General features: G+C 42.0%; 1 protein-coding gene across 2 annotated transcripts in view; it reads left to right on the forward strand.

The window, feature by feature from the left end:
- The first annotated feature begins 2903 nt into the window (after nt 1-2903).
- Nucleotides 2904-20834, forward strand: part of DCAF12 (DDB1 and CUL4 associated factor 12) — a 32224-nt gene continuing 14293 nt past the window's right edge. For both annotated transcript variants that reach the window (XR_009961277.1, XM_062600479.1), the window contains exons 1-7: nt 2904-3177; nt 3945-4199; nt 12364-12570; nt 13828-13888; nt 17699-17892; nt 18918-18983; nt 19574-19736. Coding sequence is in view for 1 of the 2 variants with exons in the window: in XM_062600479.1 (XP_062456463.1) it covers nt 3097-3177; nt 3945-4199; nt 12364-12570; nt 13828-13888; nt 17699-17892; nt 18918-18983; nt 19574-19736 (1027 nt within the window). In the remaining variant the exon portion in view is untranslated. The remainder of the gene's footprint in view (nt 3178-3944; nt 4200-12363; nt 12571-13827; nt 13889-17698; nt 17893-18917; nt 18984-19573; nt 19737-20834) is intronic.

Raw genomic sequence — 20834 nt, forward strand, 5'->3', positions numbered from 1 at the left:
CACAGCGCGGTCACCTGCCCACACCGGCCCAATCGGGAGGCGCTCTCGATGACGTCACCTCCCCGGGGAACGAGGGGCGGGGCGAGGGGCGGGGCGAGGGAAGGAAGGCGGAGCGGGGCGCGGGGCGCGGCGGGGTCTTGTTGTGGACTCGTCGCGTCATGGCGGCGCTCCGGTGTCGCCCGTTTCCCCGCTGGGCTGTGGGCGAGGCACCACGGTCTCCCCGGGGCTGGACAAAGCGGAGCATTTCCCCCCTACTCCCCCGTCGCGCGGCCCCATCCCGCAGCGGCCTTCCCCGCGTCGACGCTCGGCCTCGCGCCTCCTCCCGACACCCTCCTCCCGGGTCCCGCCGCCCCCCCGGGGCCAGGAGCCGCTGCGGGCTGCGGCGGGGCAGAGCCTCGGCCACCCGCGGCAGAGCTCCCAGGCCTGAACGGCCGCGTTTCATCCAAAGCCACGGTTGTGGAGCGGGTGACGAATCGCGACACTATCGTGGCTTTGAAAGACTGGGAACAGCCAAGCTGGAGTTGTTCCTCGGGGTTTTCAACTGCAGAGGACGCTGAAAGACCTGTGGGGTTCTTTTATTGTTTTTTTTCCTCGGTTTGGCTTTTCCCAACACCCTTGCCTTTGAGGGTTTTTTTTTCTTTTTTACTAGATGACAACACAAAAATGGCATGAAAAAAATGTATTTCAGGAAAATAATACATTCACAGGTTTCAGGTGATTTGAGGCTCCAGAGGGTTTTGAGTGCTCAGGAGCAGGCTGTTTTGCAGATTGCCTGCCCGTCACCCGTCTTTCTCTTCCTCCCTTTTTTTATTCATTCTCTGCAGTGTCATTTGCAAGACGGCTGTACTGCAAGCCCTGATAGTCTGGGGTTATCTTTGACAGCCTAAGAACAGCACAATAGCCTGGTGTGAGGCAGCTGGTTTTTTGTTTTGTTTGTTTTTCCCGCCTCCCCCCCCCCCGCCCCACTCCCTGAAGAGGCACTCAGATTGTTGGGTTTGGGCTATTCTAACTCTAATTTTCACTTTTATAAACATACCAAAAAAAGTGCATAGGAGCAATGTGCACATAAGTACATATTCATCCTCTCTGTTTTAAAGGAGGGTAATTAAATGCAAATATTCCGGATGCCCTTCTGTTCCCCTGGAACAAAGGAATTTGCTGACAGAATAGAGCATCTCAGAAAGCTTGACCAAACGCCTCACCACACAGCAAGCAACGCACACCGGACACTTGCGTTCCCTCAGGGAGCTCCGGTGACGTTAGCTCGGCTGTCTGCCGGTGCGAGGGTTTCTCTCAGCGCTCTCCAGCCCCAGGTTTTGCAAGGCTGAGATGATGCCAGGCATTAGCCTGTTTGGTGGGGTGATGGAGGTGTGGGGGGGGTGGAGAGGTAGTGTTTTATGTTTGCAGTCCCGTTTTCCCACAGGAAAGACTGCAGATAAGCAAGTATATTGCCATGTTAGGATCAACAGCAATGTTGTCCCCAGCATGGGCATCTGACACCAAGGATGCACGCAGTCTGCAGCTTTGGGCCGCCAGCGTACCCTTCGCACGTCTGGCTCCTCAACGCTACGGTGTCAGCCCGCACCTCTCCATCTGGGGGCTGCGACTTCTGTCTGGCGCAAGCAGCACCGGCTGCCAAAATAACGCCTGCGCCTGCCCTCCAGGCGCTCCTGCTGCTAGCTTTGGTTGCTCAAAAGTGAATAAATGAAGAAAAGAGCCAGGCAGAGCCTAGCCTATCCTTAAACCAACAACACATCTTATAGCGTATCTGTTGCATGTACAAGGAAAACGATGCATTTAGTTTTTTTTTTTACCCAGATTGAACAAGACTTCAAAAACATCCTTAATCCACAATCTAATGGAAAGCAGGTTGTTCTTGCCACTTCTGAGAAGAGATGCACAACGAAGCACTCTGGTTTAGTCTTCGTTAGGATCAACTGCCAGAAACAGAACAAATAATTGAAGGTTGTTGGATACAGTACAACAGCTTTTTTCTTTTTTAATAGTACCTCAAATGGCAAATACATACATAGTTGCAAATATTTGACCAGCTCCCCTTTGGAGTCATATGTAGTTATCATTCTTGGGTTCTAGCTTTGAACAGATTGATGGAAAGCGTACCAGAGTTAGACACTTTGCAATGCCAATGTGTGTTTTTTTTTTCTCTCGGCTCTGTTACCGTCTCGACATATTAAGTCATTTGAAGTACATAATGTGAAAGCATGTTTCAGTATCCCCACCTGTAAAGCTCCATCTGGGGAGCCTGATGACCTGTTTTCCAGGATGGCGAAAGTATCTTTAAAATCCCGCGAAGCACGCAGTGATGTGTGTTTGCTACACAGCGGGTGACGGGTAGGGATGGAAAAAGCCACTCGCTTTGTGCACTTGCATCTGCAAAGATGCTATCAGGGAGGTCCGTGGACGGCGGGGCTGCTGCGGAGACGTGTGCAGGGAGGCTCAGGGTGCCAGCCTGCGCGCGGCGGGAGCCGTACGTCCCGGCACGTGCCACGTTGTTATCTGTATGCGCGTGTAACATAGCGTATTGGGCCACGTATTTGCAAAAACATCGAGTGTGATAAATGCTCCTGCGCGCTCCCTGCCTGCGGGGCGGGGACGCGGGCCCCGGGGCGCCGGGGTGCCCCAGAAGGAGGGCGCAACGCGGGCTGAACGAGGCGCTGCGACGCGTTGGGGAAGAAAATGGCAGCGGGGACCCGGGCCGGAACCCGCGCGGCTCTGCGGCGGCTGCGCGCCCGCCCGCCGCCAGGGGGCGCCTCCCCGGGGGCGTTGCCTAGCAACGACAGGGGGCGGGCCAGCTCGGCGCCCGGCCTCCGCGGGTTGCTAGGAAACGAGGGCTCCCGCGAAGGGAGGGGTGGTGGTGAGCAGCCGTAAAGCTGCGCTGCGGCTGTCGTAAAAATCCGGGGGAAAATGTCGTGAAGCGCGGTCGGCGGGGCCTGCGGCGGAGAGAGCGACCGGGCCCGGCTCCCCGCACTTATATGCCCCGTCCCCTGGCGGCCGCCTCCCCCTCCTGCTCCATGTGGGGCCCGGGCCGGGCTCTCGGCCTCTCCTCCTCCTCCTCTTCCTCCTTCTCCTACTACTATGGCCCGGAAAACAGTTAGCAGGAAGCGGAAAGCGGCGGCGGCGGCCGCCGCGGGGCCCGGGGGGCTCCAGGGGGAGCAGGTAGGCCGGGGGGGGGAGGGGTGACCCTGACCGGGGGTGTCCCGGGGCCTGGGGAAGGGGCCCTGCTACCCTGCTAAATGGGGGGAGGGGGGCAGGAGGCAGTTCCCCCCCCCCCCCCCCCCCCCCCCGCGCCCCGTCCGGGTGGCACCGGGGCGGGCGGGCTCGAGGGCGCCGCTCGGTTCCTTCCTCCCCGGTGCTGCTGCTCTCGTTGGGTTCAGTCGTTCGGGCCGTTACTGCCAGTTCCCCCGCGGGCTGAGCCTCCGCCCGGCCCGGCCGCAGCCCTGCGGGATGCTGCGGGGCCAGCCCAGACCGGGCCGCAGGAGGCCGCTGGGCCCCGGGGTCGGTACCGAGCGGCTCCCGCGCCCCCCCCCCCCCCCCCGGCGCTGCCCCCAGCGGGCTGCGCTGGCGGCGGGGGTCGCTCGGACTGCTCTCCGCTACCTAAAGCTCTCCTAATTTCTTCCTTCTCCTCCTCCTCCCATAAGCATTTTGCATTTCAACAGTGGGACCGCTGCGAGCAGAGCTGTGTGGACCCCTTGTAATGTCACCGCTTGGCTGCTCCCCGAGCAGATATTCATGCTAAATTTTAAAATATTATATTATTAAGGGCTGCACCAACATCCCTAAGTTAACTTTCTTGGATGATATTTTGCAGATAGTTTGGAAGACTTTAGTCATTTGCTCAAAAAAATGTGTCTTCGAATTGGGAAGGGTGGTCTCTTAGATTTGTTCTCTTTGCTCTGTCTAATTTCCATGTTTGTTTTTCACAGTATGGGTGGGATCACTCAGTTCACAAAAGGAAAAGACTCCCCCCAGTGAAAAGGTCTCTGGTGTACTACCTGAAAGGTAGAGAGGTCAGGATGCAGAATGAGTCTAGCTACCACCGTTTGTTGCATGGATATGCAGCCCAGCAGCTTCCCAGTCTTCTGAAGGAGAGAGAATTTCATCTTGGAACCCTTAATAAAGTGTTTGCCTCCCAGTGGTTGAACCACCGACAAGTGGTGTGCGGGACAAAATGCAACACAGTAAGTGCAACCTCTCTCTGTTTCTCTTTCCTCTGTTATTTATTCCCTCTTCCACTTCCCCCTTGATGCTTATCATAATGAAACTATGTAGACTGTACGTATGTAGACTAATATCAAGATATTAGGAAGTAGTTATGAGTGGAATCAAAATGATATGTAATTCATTTTGAATGAATATGATAAACTATGACCCATTCTCATGTGAAAATACGGCACTATGCAGATGGTCTGAGAATCCAAATGCAAGGCCTATACCTAGATCCAACATCTCTCTAATCTGCAAAGAGCAGTTTACTTTCTGTTTGAGGGACGAGGGGTAACAATGGACTTGAATCTTTCTTCTTGTCCTGCAAATGGGAGAGCTAATGAATGTCGTTAGCTTTGGTAAATGACAAATTTTGTGCTTTACAGAAACTGCTAGTAAGACTGTTTTTTTTTTTTGCATTGTGCTCAGTCTTGCACACTGTACCTCTATGAGTTTTTCTGTGCTAATGGCTTTGAAAGCTGTGCTACAAAACTAAATACTATTGTTAAACTTCAGATACTCCTCAGCCTTGCTGAAATATTGTGAACTTAAAATCCTGAAAATGAGATTAATTTTTCTTTGCTTGCTTATTTTGTGATATTTTTTCCTCTTAATCTCCTTTTGGCTTTCAAATAATTGCTATTGTTTATATATTTTGATTTAATGAGAACTGAAGCCTTCTCAGGTTTTTGTAGTGGTGTTTTGGACTTGAAACATTACTGAGGAATATTGAAATGATGTCCTATGTGAATAATAAATGGAAGAGATTATACTTCATAGGTAATATCCTCTCTTGAGTTAGTAGCGTAATTTCAGTGGACGAGGCTGGAATTTCATGTGTGTAGTTCTGTTTGAATTAGTGCAAAGTTCCAAAATGTTTTTTTTGCAGCTTGATTAGAGTTACGGAAATGATTCAAGTATTATAAGAAATGCATAGATGAAGCAGCTCATAAATTTCAGAGTTTAAGGCAAAGAAGCAAGCATATAAAGTTTTTCTTTTTTTGCATAGAAGCTGTGTTCAGTGGTGTGACTTATAAAGAGCAGCAGTATTTTTCTCATTTCAAATACAGTGTAATTGTTCAGTTATATAGCAGGAAGCTTTCATGAAGTAGCTCTAATAGGAAGCAAGGCCTAGCTGTATAAACAAAAGTCTTGTAACAGGAATAAGCCTTAAGTTAAAGCTCACTGCCTTCTTTATTCACACATGTTCATTGCCTCAACTGGGCAGCAGCCAGCATTGTTCATAAAATAACTTGCTTACAGGAGACATACTCCTGCCGAAACAGAAGCACTCAATCTTGCTTACTTTAGCAAGTACGTTGCATGTTTTATAGGGCTACAACAATTTTGCTGTGTTCTGTAACTTCTTTAGTTCCATTGCCGCTGCAGCGAAGATAAATGGGCAAGTGTAGCGTTAACGCAACCTTGCAGAAAATTGTTTGTGACCAGACAATCACAGCACTGAAGGGGGGATTCAACCATGTTGTTTTTGCTGCACACACTACAGTGAAGTGTAGGTTTCCACAGCTGAATACCTAAACTTAGTTACGCATGGACCTTGCCTCTTATTAAGCAAAACATAATGATTACACAAGAAGCCAGCTTCATCATTGTGGAAGATTATATACAAATTAACAATACTGCAATAGCTCTAGCTTGGCTGCTTTGTGTCTTCATTTTAACAAGCAGAGTTTTAAACTCCACACTCTAATTAATAAGATTCTCTCTCATCTTCCATGTAAGCAACATAATAAAGATGAATTCCTTTGATTCTCATACACTGAAATTGTGGTATTTTCATTGAGTGTAAATCTAAAACAACTTGGTAAACTTTAATGGGGTTTGCTACATTGGACTTGCACATAATTAAAGCTAATGCATCAGAGGAATATAAACTATAGCAGTTATTTTAATCAAAGCTTGAATGTGACACTGAGCTTTTAGCATTTAATTTATAAATTGCCTTTAGCTATGTTGTGCCAGGAGTGTTTGCTCCTTTTTAATAGTAAAAGGAAAGTATATTGCTGTTGTAAGAGGAGTAGCTTTGCATTTAGTCTCTTAACAGTACTGGTCACTATAAACACTGAAAGGAATATAGAGCTTTCTGTCAATTGCTCATTTTTATTGAGTATTGTAACTTGTTTGTTTAATTATCTGGGCAGACTTTTTAATCTTTAAATATCTCTGGATCTGGTTTTGTATATTGGATAATTACTCTTTAGTGAATCTTGCTCTTCAGTTGGCCAGCTGTAGAACAAATTTAGATTTCTTAAAGCTACATTTTTATTTGTGAATTTGTAATTATGGAACCTATCCAAGTGTCTGTCTAAAAATTCTGATGCAATCACCTGAGATTTCTTGAGGCAGACTAATGGTTGCAAGAATCTTGTTATTATATATAATGGGCTTCTTAATGTTGTTGAAAAACCAAATTAATGAACAGGCAAACCTGTAAAAGGTGCAGATGTCTAGGGTGTGTGTCACCACAGTATCAAAATACCAAAGGCTGATACCGTGAAGTCTTGGGAGACGGTACTGCCTATAATTAGTGTCTTCTGTTCAAACTTTGCAGAGAGACTTTGAGACTGTGAGAGACAAGCTTATGGCGCAAAAAGAAATTGGGTTGTTGAACTTAATTTTGAGGTTTTTTTTCTGTTGCAAGGAACAGTGGTGGATAAAGCTGTTTCTTCTAAAAAGTTCAAATCATCTTGTAGCTTCTCTGCCTTCCTCAGGTTCTCTGTATTCAGACATTTTTTGTTAATTTTGTTTATTTTGATGTTGAAGGATGGAAAAACACTAGTTTTTCCTACTGATTCCTAAGCGGCTCTCCCTCAGCATGTATGACTTGCTTTCTGGATACTAGATAATAGATACCTTTTCTGTCCTTGATAGATTCATATGTTGCCTTGGATGCCTTGTTGTAAATCACCAGTTCTTGTTTCTGTGTAGAGATCTGTAACTTTTTTGAGATCCCATGTCTGTTTTGTGTGTCATGCCACTGCAGTCTAGTCTTGCAAGTCCTGGGGTTTGTGGTAGTGAGAATATGATGTATTCTTGCATTTATGCATATGTAGTCTGCAGAGGGAAAGTGATTTATTTGCTTTGCAAGCTAATGTGTCTTATGTTTTTGCCCATGCGATAAGAAGAATCTAGAGGAAGGCTGTTTGTTTCCTGATGCCAACGAGAGAATGAAGTCATGTTCCTGCAGTTTGTAACTCCACTCCAAGTCCACTGAACACTGACCAAAACTCAGTGTAAATAAACCTCTGACACCTGTAATTGACACCTCTGCTCACCTTTCTTTCAGTGGCTTTTCAGTAAATAGTCAGGTGTCATTTCTTGTCTCTTAAGAGTATTTGGTTTTCTGTCGGCTGCATGTGATACCCATCTTGGTCTTCAGAGTCTGTTAGCTTCTTTGCCAGGTATAGCGTGGGTGGCAGTGATGCCCTTTAGCAGACTAAGTCTCTCACTTCTCTATCCTTTGCCATCTGTCAACATGTGTTAACTGTCTGCCAGCCTCCTGAAATTAAACATGGAGGGCAAGACGAATCAAAACTGACAAATATGGTTTTGGCTGTGAACAACTCAGTGACATCAAAGTGTGTGCTCGTCAGCTTGCAGCGCTTGAGAGTTTGATAGCCAGGTGGAATGTGCTGTCTTGTCTCTGCGAATGTGAATTCAGAGTCAGCCAGCTCACTGCTTTTACTGTTGCTCGCTTCTTATATGCTACTTTACATTCTTTGTTTCCCTTTTCTTTGGACCCTTTCAGAAAGGGGATAAGGCCATTACCACTTGAGCCACCTGTACTCAACAACCTGTAAGTGGATTTGTGCTAAAATTAGTGCCTGTTCTGATCTCTGCTGGAAAGGAGTCATACCAGTTTCAGAGATTAGTCTTGATAAAGAGTCAGTGTTTCTTTGGGGCTTGACATATGTTAAATTTCTATTGCCATACAACTAAAGAACCTTATGCCAAGCATTTTTATTCAGATTGTAAACACCATGTTCTATGTTTGTTTGACTTTCCCAGTTTCTCACTGTTTTCTTTACAATGTTACTCAGAGTAACAGGCAATGATATTAGTGTAATGACACTGTAAGCTTTGTGTTTTTGTTGTGTTGTTAGCAAAGAAGAGTTTGAAGGAGAGCAAGCTTAGCTGACAGTGAATTTTTTGTGATCAGCTTCAGCTGGTCTAGAGAGCTGTGCTGTTGCAGAACAGGATGTTCCCACCTGCTCATCTTTGCTGGCACTGATGCTCACAGGGCTGGGTAGTCAGCTGGATCGGCTTGCTGCTTTGTATTCAGACAAGTTTTCTGGTAGGGTTCGCTTTCACCTAAGGCAGAGATGTGATCTGGCTGACCCCGGAGGTACCTGAGCACTAGTTGTTGCCACAAAGGTGGTGAGACTGGGTGGGGAGAAGCATGTGGGTTCCCAAAGACTGGCTTAAGCCAGTTGTAAAACTGCATCCCAGTTTATTGTCTCTTGGTGACTGTTTTTAGCAAGGCAATATGTTTATTTTGTGTTTCTTTCAAATGTGAATACAAGAATGTTTCTGATTTCTGAGAGTGGTTTCATGAAGAGCTATAGTGCAGAAAGTTTTATTAGCATTTTTTCTTGTGTGAAGAGTAAGCAGTTTGTCCTATGCATTTTTTTATGCCTTGTGAATCCAAGTCCATCCTGTTCATATAATTAAAAACATACCATAGCTCAGGGTGGCACCCTCTGATTTGCCCTATCAACTAAAGATAGGGCAGCCTGCAGTTCTGGGGGGGTGAGGGGGCAGCAGCAGAGGACACCAGATAGGCCTATGAAACACCAGCATGTAAGACTCATTTTTTTTCTTTTATCTTGCTGTTTATGTGAACATCAGGCTTTTCAAACTTTTTTTTCCTCACTGAAATGAGTAGCAGTATGTCCAGAACATTTCCCAAAGAAATGGATTGCTTAGATGTAACATTATGAAAGCACATGCAGAAATATCATCTGCTGCTTTGCGTAGTCTAATGCTTTGAATCAAAAATAAGGCTTGTGAAAGTCAGATAGTTATATTTAATGAATTAGTATCTTTGCTTTTTTTTCCCTCAGCTGTTGTCCCTGAAATGCAGGTCAGAAATGGAATCCTCTCGATGGAAGAGAAGGATAAGAGATTTGATTACCCACTTTTGGCAAATGGCTTAATTTCCTCAGTTATGAAGTGGAGGTGATTTTCTGATTAACCTGAGTTTTTGATGAAGGGACAACTTCTCAGTAATTATATGGGATCTATTTGCTGAAAGACATTACCATTGCTGCAATACAAAATAAAAATAAGCACATAGTAATCTTACTGGGTGTGAAAAGTGCGGCCAGATCATAAAAATACTTGGCTATGACAAATGTAGTACCCAGCTGTGCCTGTCTGCCCTGATCCTTGAGTGATAGAGCTGTTGCAGTCTGTACCTCTACATTCCTGAAAAAAATGAGAGGGAAGGGCTGAAGATGAATTTGTCAGGTCGTTCAGCCTGTTTCCTGTTTAGAGCAAGGTTGTCTGGCAGAGAACAAGATAGCTGAAGTCTGCTCTGTTTTTCACAAATGAGGTGTGGTTCCTTGGACCCCTGGTAGGTGGCCAAAGAATTCCTTGGTAAATCCTGGATACCAAATCATACCTCATGCTGACTGCTGACATGCAAATCTCTTGCTAGCAGGAAGAACCAAATTATGTGTAAAGCTATAAAATGAAGGCACAAATATGCACAGCTGACTGCTTGGAGGTTAATAGGGGGTTTCCTGCATCCAGTAAAAGTTTCAGTGACTACTTTTTGCTTCTTATACAGTGGCTTATTGAAAAAGGAGCTTTTATTGCCACCTGAGAAAAAAATAGTTTTATAATACAGCTATTGGAGACTTTCTCAAGAATCTTACAGAGATCAGGCTGCTCTAGTTATTTGCAGATGTACTTATTTCAATGTTGTGATGTTAGTGATGCTACCGGTTTGCTAGAGGAAGGTTAGTTTCTGTTTTTCTTCGGCTTTATGCCACTGTATGCTTTAGTTCTGAATAAATGGTTAAACTTGTTTAAAAGCTTGTTTAAAATAGTCAGGTATTTCATACTTATATTGTGGAGTCCTCGATACCCTTAAAAAGATGTTCACTTTTCTGTGTTCTAAGCAGGGAACCTATCTTGTTAGACCATTTTAAGTGCAAAAGGGAGAGATGTTAAAACAATTGTTGGACTTCTGTGTACTGGATTTGCAGGGAAATTCTCTTGGCAATGAGGAGTTCAGCTTTCAAGGGTGACCTATGGTCTTCCTCTCCTGCTCCAGGTGATGCAGTAATCAGAACATTCTCAGGCAGTGCTTGCTTATTTTAAGTGGTGTTTTTTCTTAAACTACATATGATATGTTAAGTTCATTACTGAGCATGTGGAGAAGCTGCTGTTTAAAACTTTGCAGCTGAAACTACAGAGCTAGTCCCTGAAGTAGGTAAAGTTTCTTGTTCAAGAGCGGTTGCTGTTTTGGTTAAGGTAAAACCATGCAGTTGGAGGAGAAAATAAGAAAATAATAAAAGCTATTTAAGGGCAGAAGAAAGCACTGCAAGAAGTTAAATGTGTCCTGTTGTTTCTTCTGAGAATGTTAGTGTAGAAACCTATTGTAGTGAAATGATGTTGAGGTTGAAGATTCAGAGCAGAAGTGAGAGTCTGTGATACTTCAACAGTTTTAAGCTTTTAAGATCTTTAACTTTTCAGAGTTTAGCTTTATCAAAGGTGTTTTGCATTGGAGAAAGTTGGTCTAGTTTTTAACCTAAGACCGAACACCTGGCCTGTGGCATGTATGGCTGTGGCACATGTGATACTTGACTGAAGAATATGCAGGGTTTTTAAATTTCATTCCTTGTATCTGTTGAGATGCTCTTCAAAGTGTGAATTGCTGACAGCTGAAGCATGGTTTTCCTGAGTGTGTGGACATCCTGAGGTGTGGATGTGTTTCCCCAATTAGCACTTTCCATGCCACCTTCAGGACCTGCAGATGACACTTGCAAGCCTTAGCTTTAGGTACTTTAATTGTAGTTATGATTTTTGGTTTTGTATTTTGTTCTTTTTTTTCCCACAGTAATTGGAGGATGGGGGGGAGGAATTTAGAGTTTCTGCTAGAAGGAAATACAAGGAAGAAAAGACTGTATATGTTCATAGGAGAAGGATAAAGGAGAGAGTTAATGGTCCTGTTTGTGCAATGTGGGTGTTAATTCTCAGGGACGTGGTTAGGGCAAGGGGCTGCTATGTACATCATTTTCATCTCAGAAATGAGCTGTGCTGTTAGACTTGAGTAAGGAATGCCTCTCTGCTACCCTCCTGCTGGGCTGCAGCTCTTGCCTGATCCCCACACCTGTGTGCAAAATAAAATTAAGCAAGAAACTTCAGTCACTGTAACCTGCTTGTCTGTGCAAGGCTGTTAATGACAGAGGGAGATCAACTGTTGGTTGAAGATGGTGCATAATTCTAGGTACAGGACACTAATCATGGTGAATGGATTTCTGTTCTCCTCTGTAGTCTTTTACAGGAGGATGTATGCAGCTAGATACCTTCTTAGGGAAGAGATGTTCACTCTGTGCTATCTGTAGTTACTGTTCTCTATATATCACCCCAAAAATAAGTGCCAGTTGTATTAATTTGTAAGGCATGGGTTTGTCAAAGCAAAAGCTTCATGGCAAGTAACTTATCTGGGATACGGGAAATGTGTTAAGTGCCTTGATTTTGGGGCTTACTGGCTATTTTGAGATGGGTGTCCATCTTTCTCGGTGTTCAGGGAAGCTTGAAGACTGTTTTGGTTTGTCCCATTATTGAACAAGAAAATAGGTTTAGATTCAAGATTTTTGAGAGATGGGAAACCTCCCTGACAATTACTGTATTACATAGCTTCTATCCTGCTTCTATCCTGCCTCTTCCATTACTGTGAAAACAAATGGAATCATTCAAACAAAATACACTGAAATTAAGTTAATTTACTTGTTTTAAGACGTAATTCATCTCTTCCTCTGTTTTTCTTTTGCATCGATTGGATTCAAAATTGGAAAGAATACTTGTTCAGACTGGGCAATATCTCTGACTATCTTGTTTTTCTAGTCTCTGTTCAATGATGACTTGCATCTCTTTCTTTTTTTCCAGTTGTTTGTGGTAGATGTCCAGACTGGTCAAATTACAAAGATTCCTATTCTGAAAGATCGTGAACCTGGCATGGTGAACCAGCAGGGCTGTGGTATTCATGCCATTGAGCTCAACCCCTCAAGGACCCTTCTGGCTACAGGTGGAGACAACCCCAACAGTCTTGCAATTTATCGTCTGCCTACACTTGATCCTGTCTGTGTGGGAGATGTAAGTGGAAGTATTTGGGGAAGTTTATTTTGTGACTTGTAAGAATTATTGCTTTGAAGGGCCTAAGGTTAGAGCAAGGTTGGGATTTGGGAATCTGATAGTCAAGAGTGGATTTCTGAAAGCCTGAACCAGTATTCCTGATGAAGTTGTTTTTTGAAAGGTGTTTTTAAATGAGTGAGCAAGTAGCCAAATGTGTGAGAAGACTCTCTCAGTTCTGGGTCTGTTTTTTTTTTTTATCCATTTAAGTCCACTTCAGACTTCTTTTAAGTATCGAAGACTGAAACTTGTAAATGTTAGTGAAGTCTAATTGTGATAGTGACCTCTGAAACTGAGACAAAACCAGTTTCAGTGAAAAAGCTCTTTTCAGAAATGAAAAGATAGAAGTTCAAGTGTTCCCCTTCTCTGACGCAGCCTAAGCGTGTATTATTCTGAAGACAGAAATTGCCTCTCAGGATTAGTTCTAACCCTGTGGCTTCTGCCTGTTTGATATAAGCAGTCCCAGAGTATTTTTGAGATGTCATGAGGCTTTTTTAAAATAGCCAACCTTAAAGAGAAAAAGAGCTGAAATGAGTAAACTGGTGTCCTGTAAGCCCTTCTCTCCTCTTTCTCCTTCCTTTGGAGTTAGTACTTCACCTAGACATTAACTACAACAGCAGAGGTCAGAATTTCTATGGAAGCAGATAACCAGCTGCTGAAAAGCTTGACTCTCAAAGTTTGTATTCATTTGCATGCTACTGTGACTTTGCAGCTTTTCAGGCAGAACTAGAGCCTCATTTCCACCCAACCAACCCCCGCAGGCTTCTGATTAGCTGAAGGATTTTTTTTTTGAAAAATAAGTCTTGAAAAAAAACCCTCATATCTTAGTAATCTAATAAATAGTATTTTGGTTACTACTTTATTGTAGATATGTACATTTTAGGTAACAAAAGTATACAACTGCTTTGCTGAAGTGAAGAATGCTGCTTTCAGTGTGGAAAAATCTAACTCCTTAATTGAGATCAATTCATTTTTGGTCAGAAGCCTGCTTCCATCACCTAATGACTCTTTAGCATTATACACTTGGTTTAGTCAAAGTTAAAATTATTTTTAGATATTGAAGCTACTCCAGCCTAACATTGAAGTCTTAGCTGTAGATGTTTTTACATATGCCTGATCAGAGCTGAAAATCAAACTGTTCATTCAAAGAATGCCTGTTGTCTTTGAGGCTGCTTTAGAGTATAACAGCACAGGGAATCTGACTGACTTTCTTTCTTTTAGGATGGCCACAAGGACTGGATATTTTCAATTGCATGGATCAGTGATACTATGGCTGTTTCTGGTAAAGTCAAACTTTTCTTTTGTAAATATTTGATAGTGAAGCACAGCACCTGATAGCTCTTAGGGAGGTGCATTTATGAAAGCATGAGGAGGAGGCTTGTTTGAGTAACAGTGGTATTAATGTGGCAGTATCCTTGTTCCCAATCCTTTTGTTTGCAATTTTCTGTGATTGTAGAGCTGGTGTGGGGGGGAAAAACAACTCCAAAGCTCAGTATGCTGCAATATACCATCCATATTTCCTGATCTCTAGAGGATGACATGACCAGGACCAAAGCATGATTGGATTTGAAGTGCACGTTGGGCTTAAATGGATTCTAGTTTGTGGGGTGGAATATAGGGCAGTATAGCATCCAGCAGTTCAGAGTCATTGCAGTTAACCACTTCAACTGAATGACTGTACAGGGGATCCTAATTATATTTGCTCCTTTTAATCAGTGGGAAGAAGGAAGTACCTCTAGAGGGAGATTCAGTCTGACTTCCCTTCTGGAGTGGCATCCCTTTCTGTTGTCTGAAGGAAGCTTATGGTCAGATGACTTAAGTAACTTAAATGGGATGAACCTGAACCCAGGTGTCTGAGCCATATGATGTCATCACTAAGATATTTTCTTAATGTGTTTCACAATGTTTCACATTTAAGCCCAGCTAACATAGATTCTTTTCTTGAGTCATGCCTCAAACTGTAAACAGCTGTTCCTATTGCAAAAAAAAAAAAAAAAAAAAAAAGTAACAAGCCCTGGGACCCTGTTGCTTAACCCTTACATAGTGTTTTTTTTTTTTTTTTTTTGTGTGTGTGTTGGTGACTGTTCTGTTTTTAAGAGATTGTTTGGAGTCTGTCTGTTTTGGTACAGCTACATTTAAAGCCACTGGGAACCACCATGGCTATTTAAACCATTCTCAATCTTAGGACAGTGCTTTGTTTTTTTTATTTGTAGGGCCCTGGTTCTGATTTTTTTTTCTATCATGAAAATTACTGTTGTTTAACAAATGATGCTATGAGAGGGTCACTAAATTTAATGAATTAGTTGAGGATTCTGCACAAGAGGAAGAATTTCTAGAGCGATATTGGTTAACAGTTAACTTTGAAATTCAGCATAGCACTATCAATTTCCTGAAAAATGCTTTGAAAGCCTATGATTAATGAAAAGTTGTTTTGTGTTCTCCAGTCATTAGTCTATGTATTTACTACAGCAGTTAGTACAGAAACCTGTAATCTAAAAGGTTAGTTACTGACTTTTTAGTAGCTATATACTTAAAGTATTTACTCAGTTAAAGGTAACAATACCAATATGCTAATGTATTAATAACTTTAATATACTGTCTTTCTGTGACAGCATATAGTAATCCATGCAGGGAGGTGTTAGACTGCAGATGACAAACTATCTCATATAGAACTGAAACACTTTAAATTGTTAATTTGATACAACTTTCCCCAAAAGTGGCTAATCTTGGGATTTGGTTTTTCAATTTAATATAAATGTTGATCATTGTTTTTTTTTAAAAAAAAAAAAAGAAAAAGAAAAAAAGAAAAGAAAAAAAAGGTCAGCAAGAAGGCCAGAAGAGTAGAGAAGATTACAGGTGTCCTAGGGGAAAGATAAGGACCCAATGGAATAGAGAAGTCCAGTATGTGAAACTGAACTATGTTGCTCTGAATGTTTTCTGTATGCTCAAGAGTGGAAGTGTGAGTAGAATAATGCCATCTCCTCTATGTTGTATGAAATTTCAGACAGAGTGTACTTGCTAATGTTCAGACTTGGGAGATACTAGGAAAAATCTTCTAAAACATGGTTAGAAAGTCTGATTGCTAAAGTGAGTTCTTCAGAACTTTGCTGATAGTCCTAATCAGGAGAAGCAATTGCAACCAACTTCTGACATTGTTCTAATGCCACGGGTTACAATTACATCTGTATCTGAAAGTTTGGAATGGCAAATACTTGAACTCAAGACATCTGCTAGGAATTATCAAATGCTTTTATTTATATTGAGGAACTAAAGGTAAATTCTTCTCACTTACTTGAGACAGGTTAAATACCACAGGAGGAGAGAAATGGGCATTTGATTCCATGGTAGATCATGTTAAACCATGTAATTTAGCTGGATGTTAGAGATCTGGCAGTACATTTTCTCATGTGGGTATTTGGAGATGTCAAAACCTTTGAGAGAGTACAAAGAGGAGCAAGGGCTTGATTATTCCTCTTGCTTGCATGTGTTAATTTCAACAAGAAAAAGGTAAGGATCTGCTTCTAAAATGTGCAGCAGTGAATTTAACTAGTCCATAAGCATAAAATTGCTTTTTTTGACCTAAAGCAGCCTTGACAGAGGAAGAATGTTTGTTGCTTTACTGACTGGGCAAAAAATTTTCATGGCAAAAGCATCAGATGGGATGACTAATTCCTAGGATGACATGAGCCTAGGGTAACAAATGGTATTCCCTTTGGCTTCAGGGCTGACCAGTTGAACAACATGTGTTGACTTTTCCCCTATTAGAGTTATTAAAAGGGATAACTTCCTCCTCAAGCATGTCAAGAGTTTTAGAAATTCTACTGCTGAGTATTCAGCCTCCATGACAAACAAGATTATGTACCACTGAAAGCCGTGAGCATGTAAATTGAGTGACAGGATGTAGTAGTGTCCTGTGCTACTTGTTGCTATGCAGTGCTATTAGGAAGCTCTTTTGTATCTGTCTGTAGTAGGCGATGATATTGGCAAAGGACTGGACCTGCCTGGGAGGAGGTGAAGCCATTTCTGCAGTGATCGACCACCAGTATTGCAACACCGTATTTTTGACTCCTTAATGTTTATCTGTCTCTTCAGCTTATTTCTCTGAAGATGACATACCAAAATGTGTAAATTTAGTGGTCTGATGCTTAGTGGTTATTTAGTTTTTTTCAGTATCTTCAAGATGGGAAATTTCTTATGCCTTCCTTGGAAGGAAGGAAGGGATATATTTTTTTTTCACATTGTATGTGGAAGAAATTGAGGTGTTTGTCAGATCTGGCAAACCAGACTTAAGTGGAAGTGAGTTGTCTAGATGCCAAGGGAGATTGATACTAGGTCTTGGATTAAACCTCTGCTAATCTATCAACCAAAAATCTTGGTCAACTTTTTGTCCAGTGTTACTCCTCTTGATTCATGTTTTGGATTATAATCAGTAGAAAAATAAAGAGTTCTTGCTTGCTCAGCCTCAGTTCCTGTGTTTCGTTCTTTTTTCTTTTTTTAAACAAGATGTTGCATGGATTTAAGGAAATCTTTTAAATTAGACTTGATCCAAATCTGTATAAATTGTGGCTTAAAAATAGCTATTTCTGTTCAGTATACAGCACTACACACACATATGCATACACATGTACATACAAATCAAATGATTCAAGACATAAATCTAATGAAGACTTTTCTTAAAGTTTTTGTGCTGATTTAACAGACTGAGTCAATCTCAGTCTTGGTATGCCAGGCTAAATGCACATGAAGGTGCTGTTCTAGTCACCCTGTGAGTTTATTCTGTGTGTGAGTTTGTGATGATGATTGTTGTGCAGGATTGCCTCTCTTGATGACTTCTAGCCAGTATGAAAATGGATGAGGTGATTTCAGCTGCTTAAATATCATGTAGCCATTGATGAATCTTAATGAGTTCAATGTTCTGAACTTCATAGTTTGTCATTTTTGTTAGCTCTTACTAATATTTAAACATTAATGGTATGTTCAGTTAGATTAAACCAATAGCAATGCTATTCTTCTTTCAGATCTGTTTATCTCAATTCCTTTTTTCAGAAAAACGATAGAAATTGTGAAATGTTTTTGTACACTATTTATTCAGGTTCCCGGGATGGTTCGATGGGTCTCTGGGAAGTCACAGAGGATGTGCTGTCTAAAAGTGATGCCAGGCACAATCTCTCTCAAGTTCCTGTCTATGCCCACATAACGCACAGGGCTCTGAAGGATATTCCCAAGGAGAACACCAATCCCGACAACTGCAAAGTTCGAGCATTGGCTTTCAACAATAAGAACAAGGTCAGTAAGATAAACAAGGCAGTTGAGACAAGTCCTAGAAGTATCTATATGTATTTTGTTTTAAAGTGATTTAAGTCAAATATACTGGAGATGCAACCTGGTTCTTGTATCAGATGGCCATCTTCTGTTTCTGCCCCAAGTGAACAGAGAAGACCTGAGAGGGTGGAGGGAAAAATCGAAAGGAAGTTTTCCTGTTAGTTGGTTTTTAGTCTCACACCTTAAGTGTGTGTATATGGGCTGGGGTGTGGGGGGGGGAGGTTTGCAAGATGCTAGTAAAATGTTTCTTGCATCTTGGCTCCTGCTCTTGGTGCTTGCCCCCTTTCATGAGTACTAACTAACATTCAGGCTGTTTCTGTTTTGATGGCTGAATCATTGCTCAGCGAGTGATATGACTGCCACAAGACAGATACTGATACCTGCTTTTGTGTTTGTGTGTTGTGTTTTGTTGGCATTTGACATGAATGCGAACCTCCTCCATGCTGATGTTTTGTTATTACTGGGGATGAATCCCACTGAGGGAAGTGGGAGGAACACTTCTTCCTCTGCTACTTTTGTTTCTGCCCTTCAGTGAACAGGGAAGGTTTGGAGATGAGACTGTGCTTTCTGGGAGTGCAGTGCTTGTGGGCTTTATTTTATGCTATAGCTATTAATTCATCTCCCTTTTGCAGACCTCATCTAACTCTTTCAATAGAGTAGTAATTGGAAGTAAATGATTACTTCAGAGGAGAACCAGCATGAAAGGTGCTGAAGAGAATTGCCAGCTCTAGCTTGTACAATGAAACAATTCATTATTTGATTGTTTGTTCTAATAAGATTTATATTTTTAAAGTTATTTGGTTATTTTATTGACTCTTATTTTACCCAGCACCTTTGTGCTATGTTGCATTCTATCAATCAAAATCAATATAAAATGAAAACTTGTTTTGATAAGCATGTACAGGATCATGGATGAATTCAGCCTGCCTCATAGTCTGAGCCTGTAAGGACATGTATCATATAGAAGCAATTCTTTTTTTTTTTTTTAGGAGCTGGGAGCTGTGTCGTTAGATGGATATTTTCATCTTTGGAAAGCAGAACACACACTATCAAAGGTATTTTTCTATTTGATGTGAAATTTCCACAGTGGTCTAGCAACTAGGGCTGTTCTCTACTTTTCTTCTCCTTCAAATGCTTGAAGAATGTACAGCAAAGTCTGTAAAATACTTAAAAGCTTAATGTTAAAGTGTCCTAAAAACTAAATTTGAGAAGAAGAGCTCTTCATTCCCTTTTTTGGAGGATAAGAGATGCTCTTAGCTTTTTCTAATTGTGGGTGAGCTGGAGATCACTGTTTTGTAGAGTATGATGAACACTTGATTAGCTGTGTTCATAAAGGAAATTGCACTGGTTTAAGTAATTGCAAATGTAAAACCAGCCATACCTATGCTATTGTATGAAGTAAACTATTTCAGCTGGGAGCAGATGTCTCTATACAACTGTATAAGTCTTTCTAAGCTGTAATTCCTTGAAACAGTGTTCCAGTTTCTATAGGTAAGGTTGTTGCTGTCCTCTTAAACCTCTATTTTTGTGATGAACCTATTTTTTAAATGCAGTTTGTTTTTTTCACAGCAACTTTCTTGAATATAGCTTACAGAATTATTATGTTAACTTGCTCTTTTTCTTAGTTGAGTATTTTTATTTCCAGTTACTTTCCACAAAGTTGCCGTACTGCAGGGAGAATGTGTGTTTGGCTTATGGTCAGGAGTGGTCGGTGTACGCAGTAGGATCGCAGGCACATGTCTCCTTCCTGGATCCAAGGCAGCCTTCTCACAACGTTAAATCCGTCTGTTCCAAAGAACGAGGCAGTGGTAAGGAACTTTTCAAATAGTCCTTCAAACAGTTTGCTTGCTGCATCTTAAGGCTGCAGTAAGACAAGCTGCTAGTAAATAGGAAGAAGTTTTCATGTGACAGAGTAAAATATCTGTAGTGTGTGTAGGTTTCACTTTTTTACACTAATATTACTTAAACTAAGAGCATGAGCAATACTAGAGCTGTCATGTCCAGCTAAACTATCCAGAGAGTACTGAATTTCTAAACATGTACATTCTACTTCCACTCTTTTTTTTCAAGTCTATTACTAATACTTCATTTGAAAATAAATGCAGTGTTTGCACTACTGTTAATATTGTCTGTTCTTGCATTTTTCTCTGGGAATGGAGCTCTGCTATCGTATTGGGAGTCTACAAAGTAAGCATTCAGTCATAGCATAATTTTAAAGCCATGAATGTGACTTTGTGTATTCAGGGTATATTTGCCTCAAATATGCAAGAGTTTACCATTAAATTCACTGCAGATTTGAGTGCTCTATTTTCCTTTTCTGATGTGTGGATGTACTCTGTGTGCTTCAACCTTACACCATGGTTTTGTGTGAGGGCTTGCAGGGCGAATGGTCTAACATATTTCTCCCCATGACTTTTATTTTGAAGCACAAGAATGCACTGTGGTGTGATCTGCTACTTAATCCATACTAATCCATGACTAATAAGTTGCAGTCCTTGTTTAGCTAGGCTCTGAACACTCATTTCTTTTTTATCAATCAATTTATCTAAATGGAATGCATGTAGACAAGTATTAGGAAAATTTTACTTATAAGGTTACTGGCGTTTGAGCAATGCTGTCTAGATGTATGTCAGGGTCTGTTTCTTTCATTTATGGGAGCATTTTCTGTAATGTGAGAATTGGTGCTTCACACACTTAATGCTGTCCCTTGACCAGCTTACCAGCAACAGTTTTTGTCCTGAACCACCCTCAGTGAAGGTACTGTGGAGCCTGATACTCTTTGCTATCATAGGGAAGAGGTACCGTGATGCTTGACTGTTGCCCAGTGGCTGTTGGTGGCTAATTCTATCTTAAGTCTGTGATCATTTGTGCTGGAAATCATATGCATAGGTAGTACCTCTAGGGTA

Source organism: Rhea pennata, chromosome Z, assembly GCF_028389875.1.
Source record: "Rhea pennata isolate bPtePen1 chromosome Z, bPtePen1.pri, whole genome shotgun sequence".
Taxonomy (NCBI): Eukaryota; Metazoa; Chordata; class Aves; order Rheiformes; family Rheidae; genus Rhea; species Rhea pennata.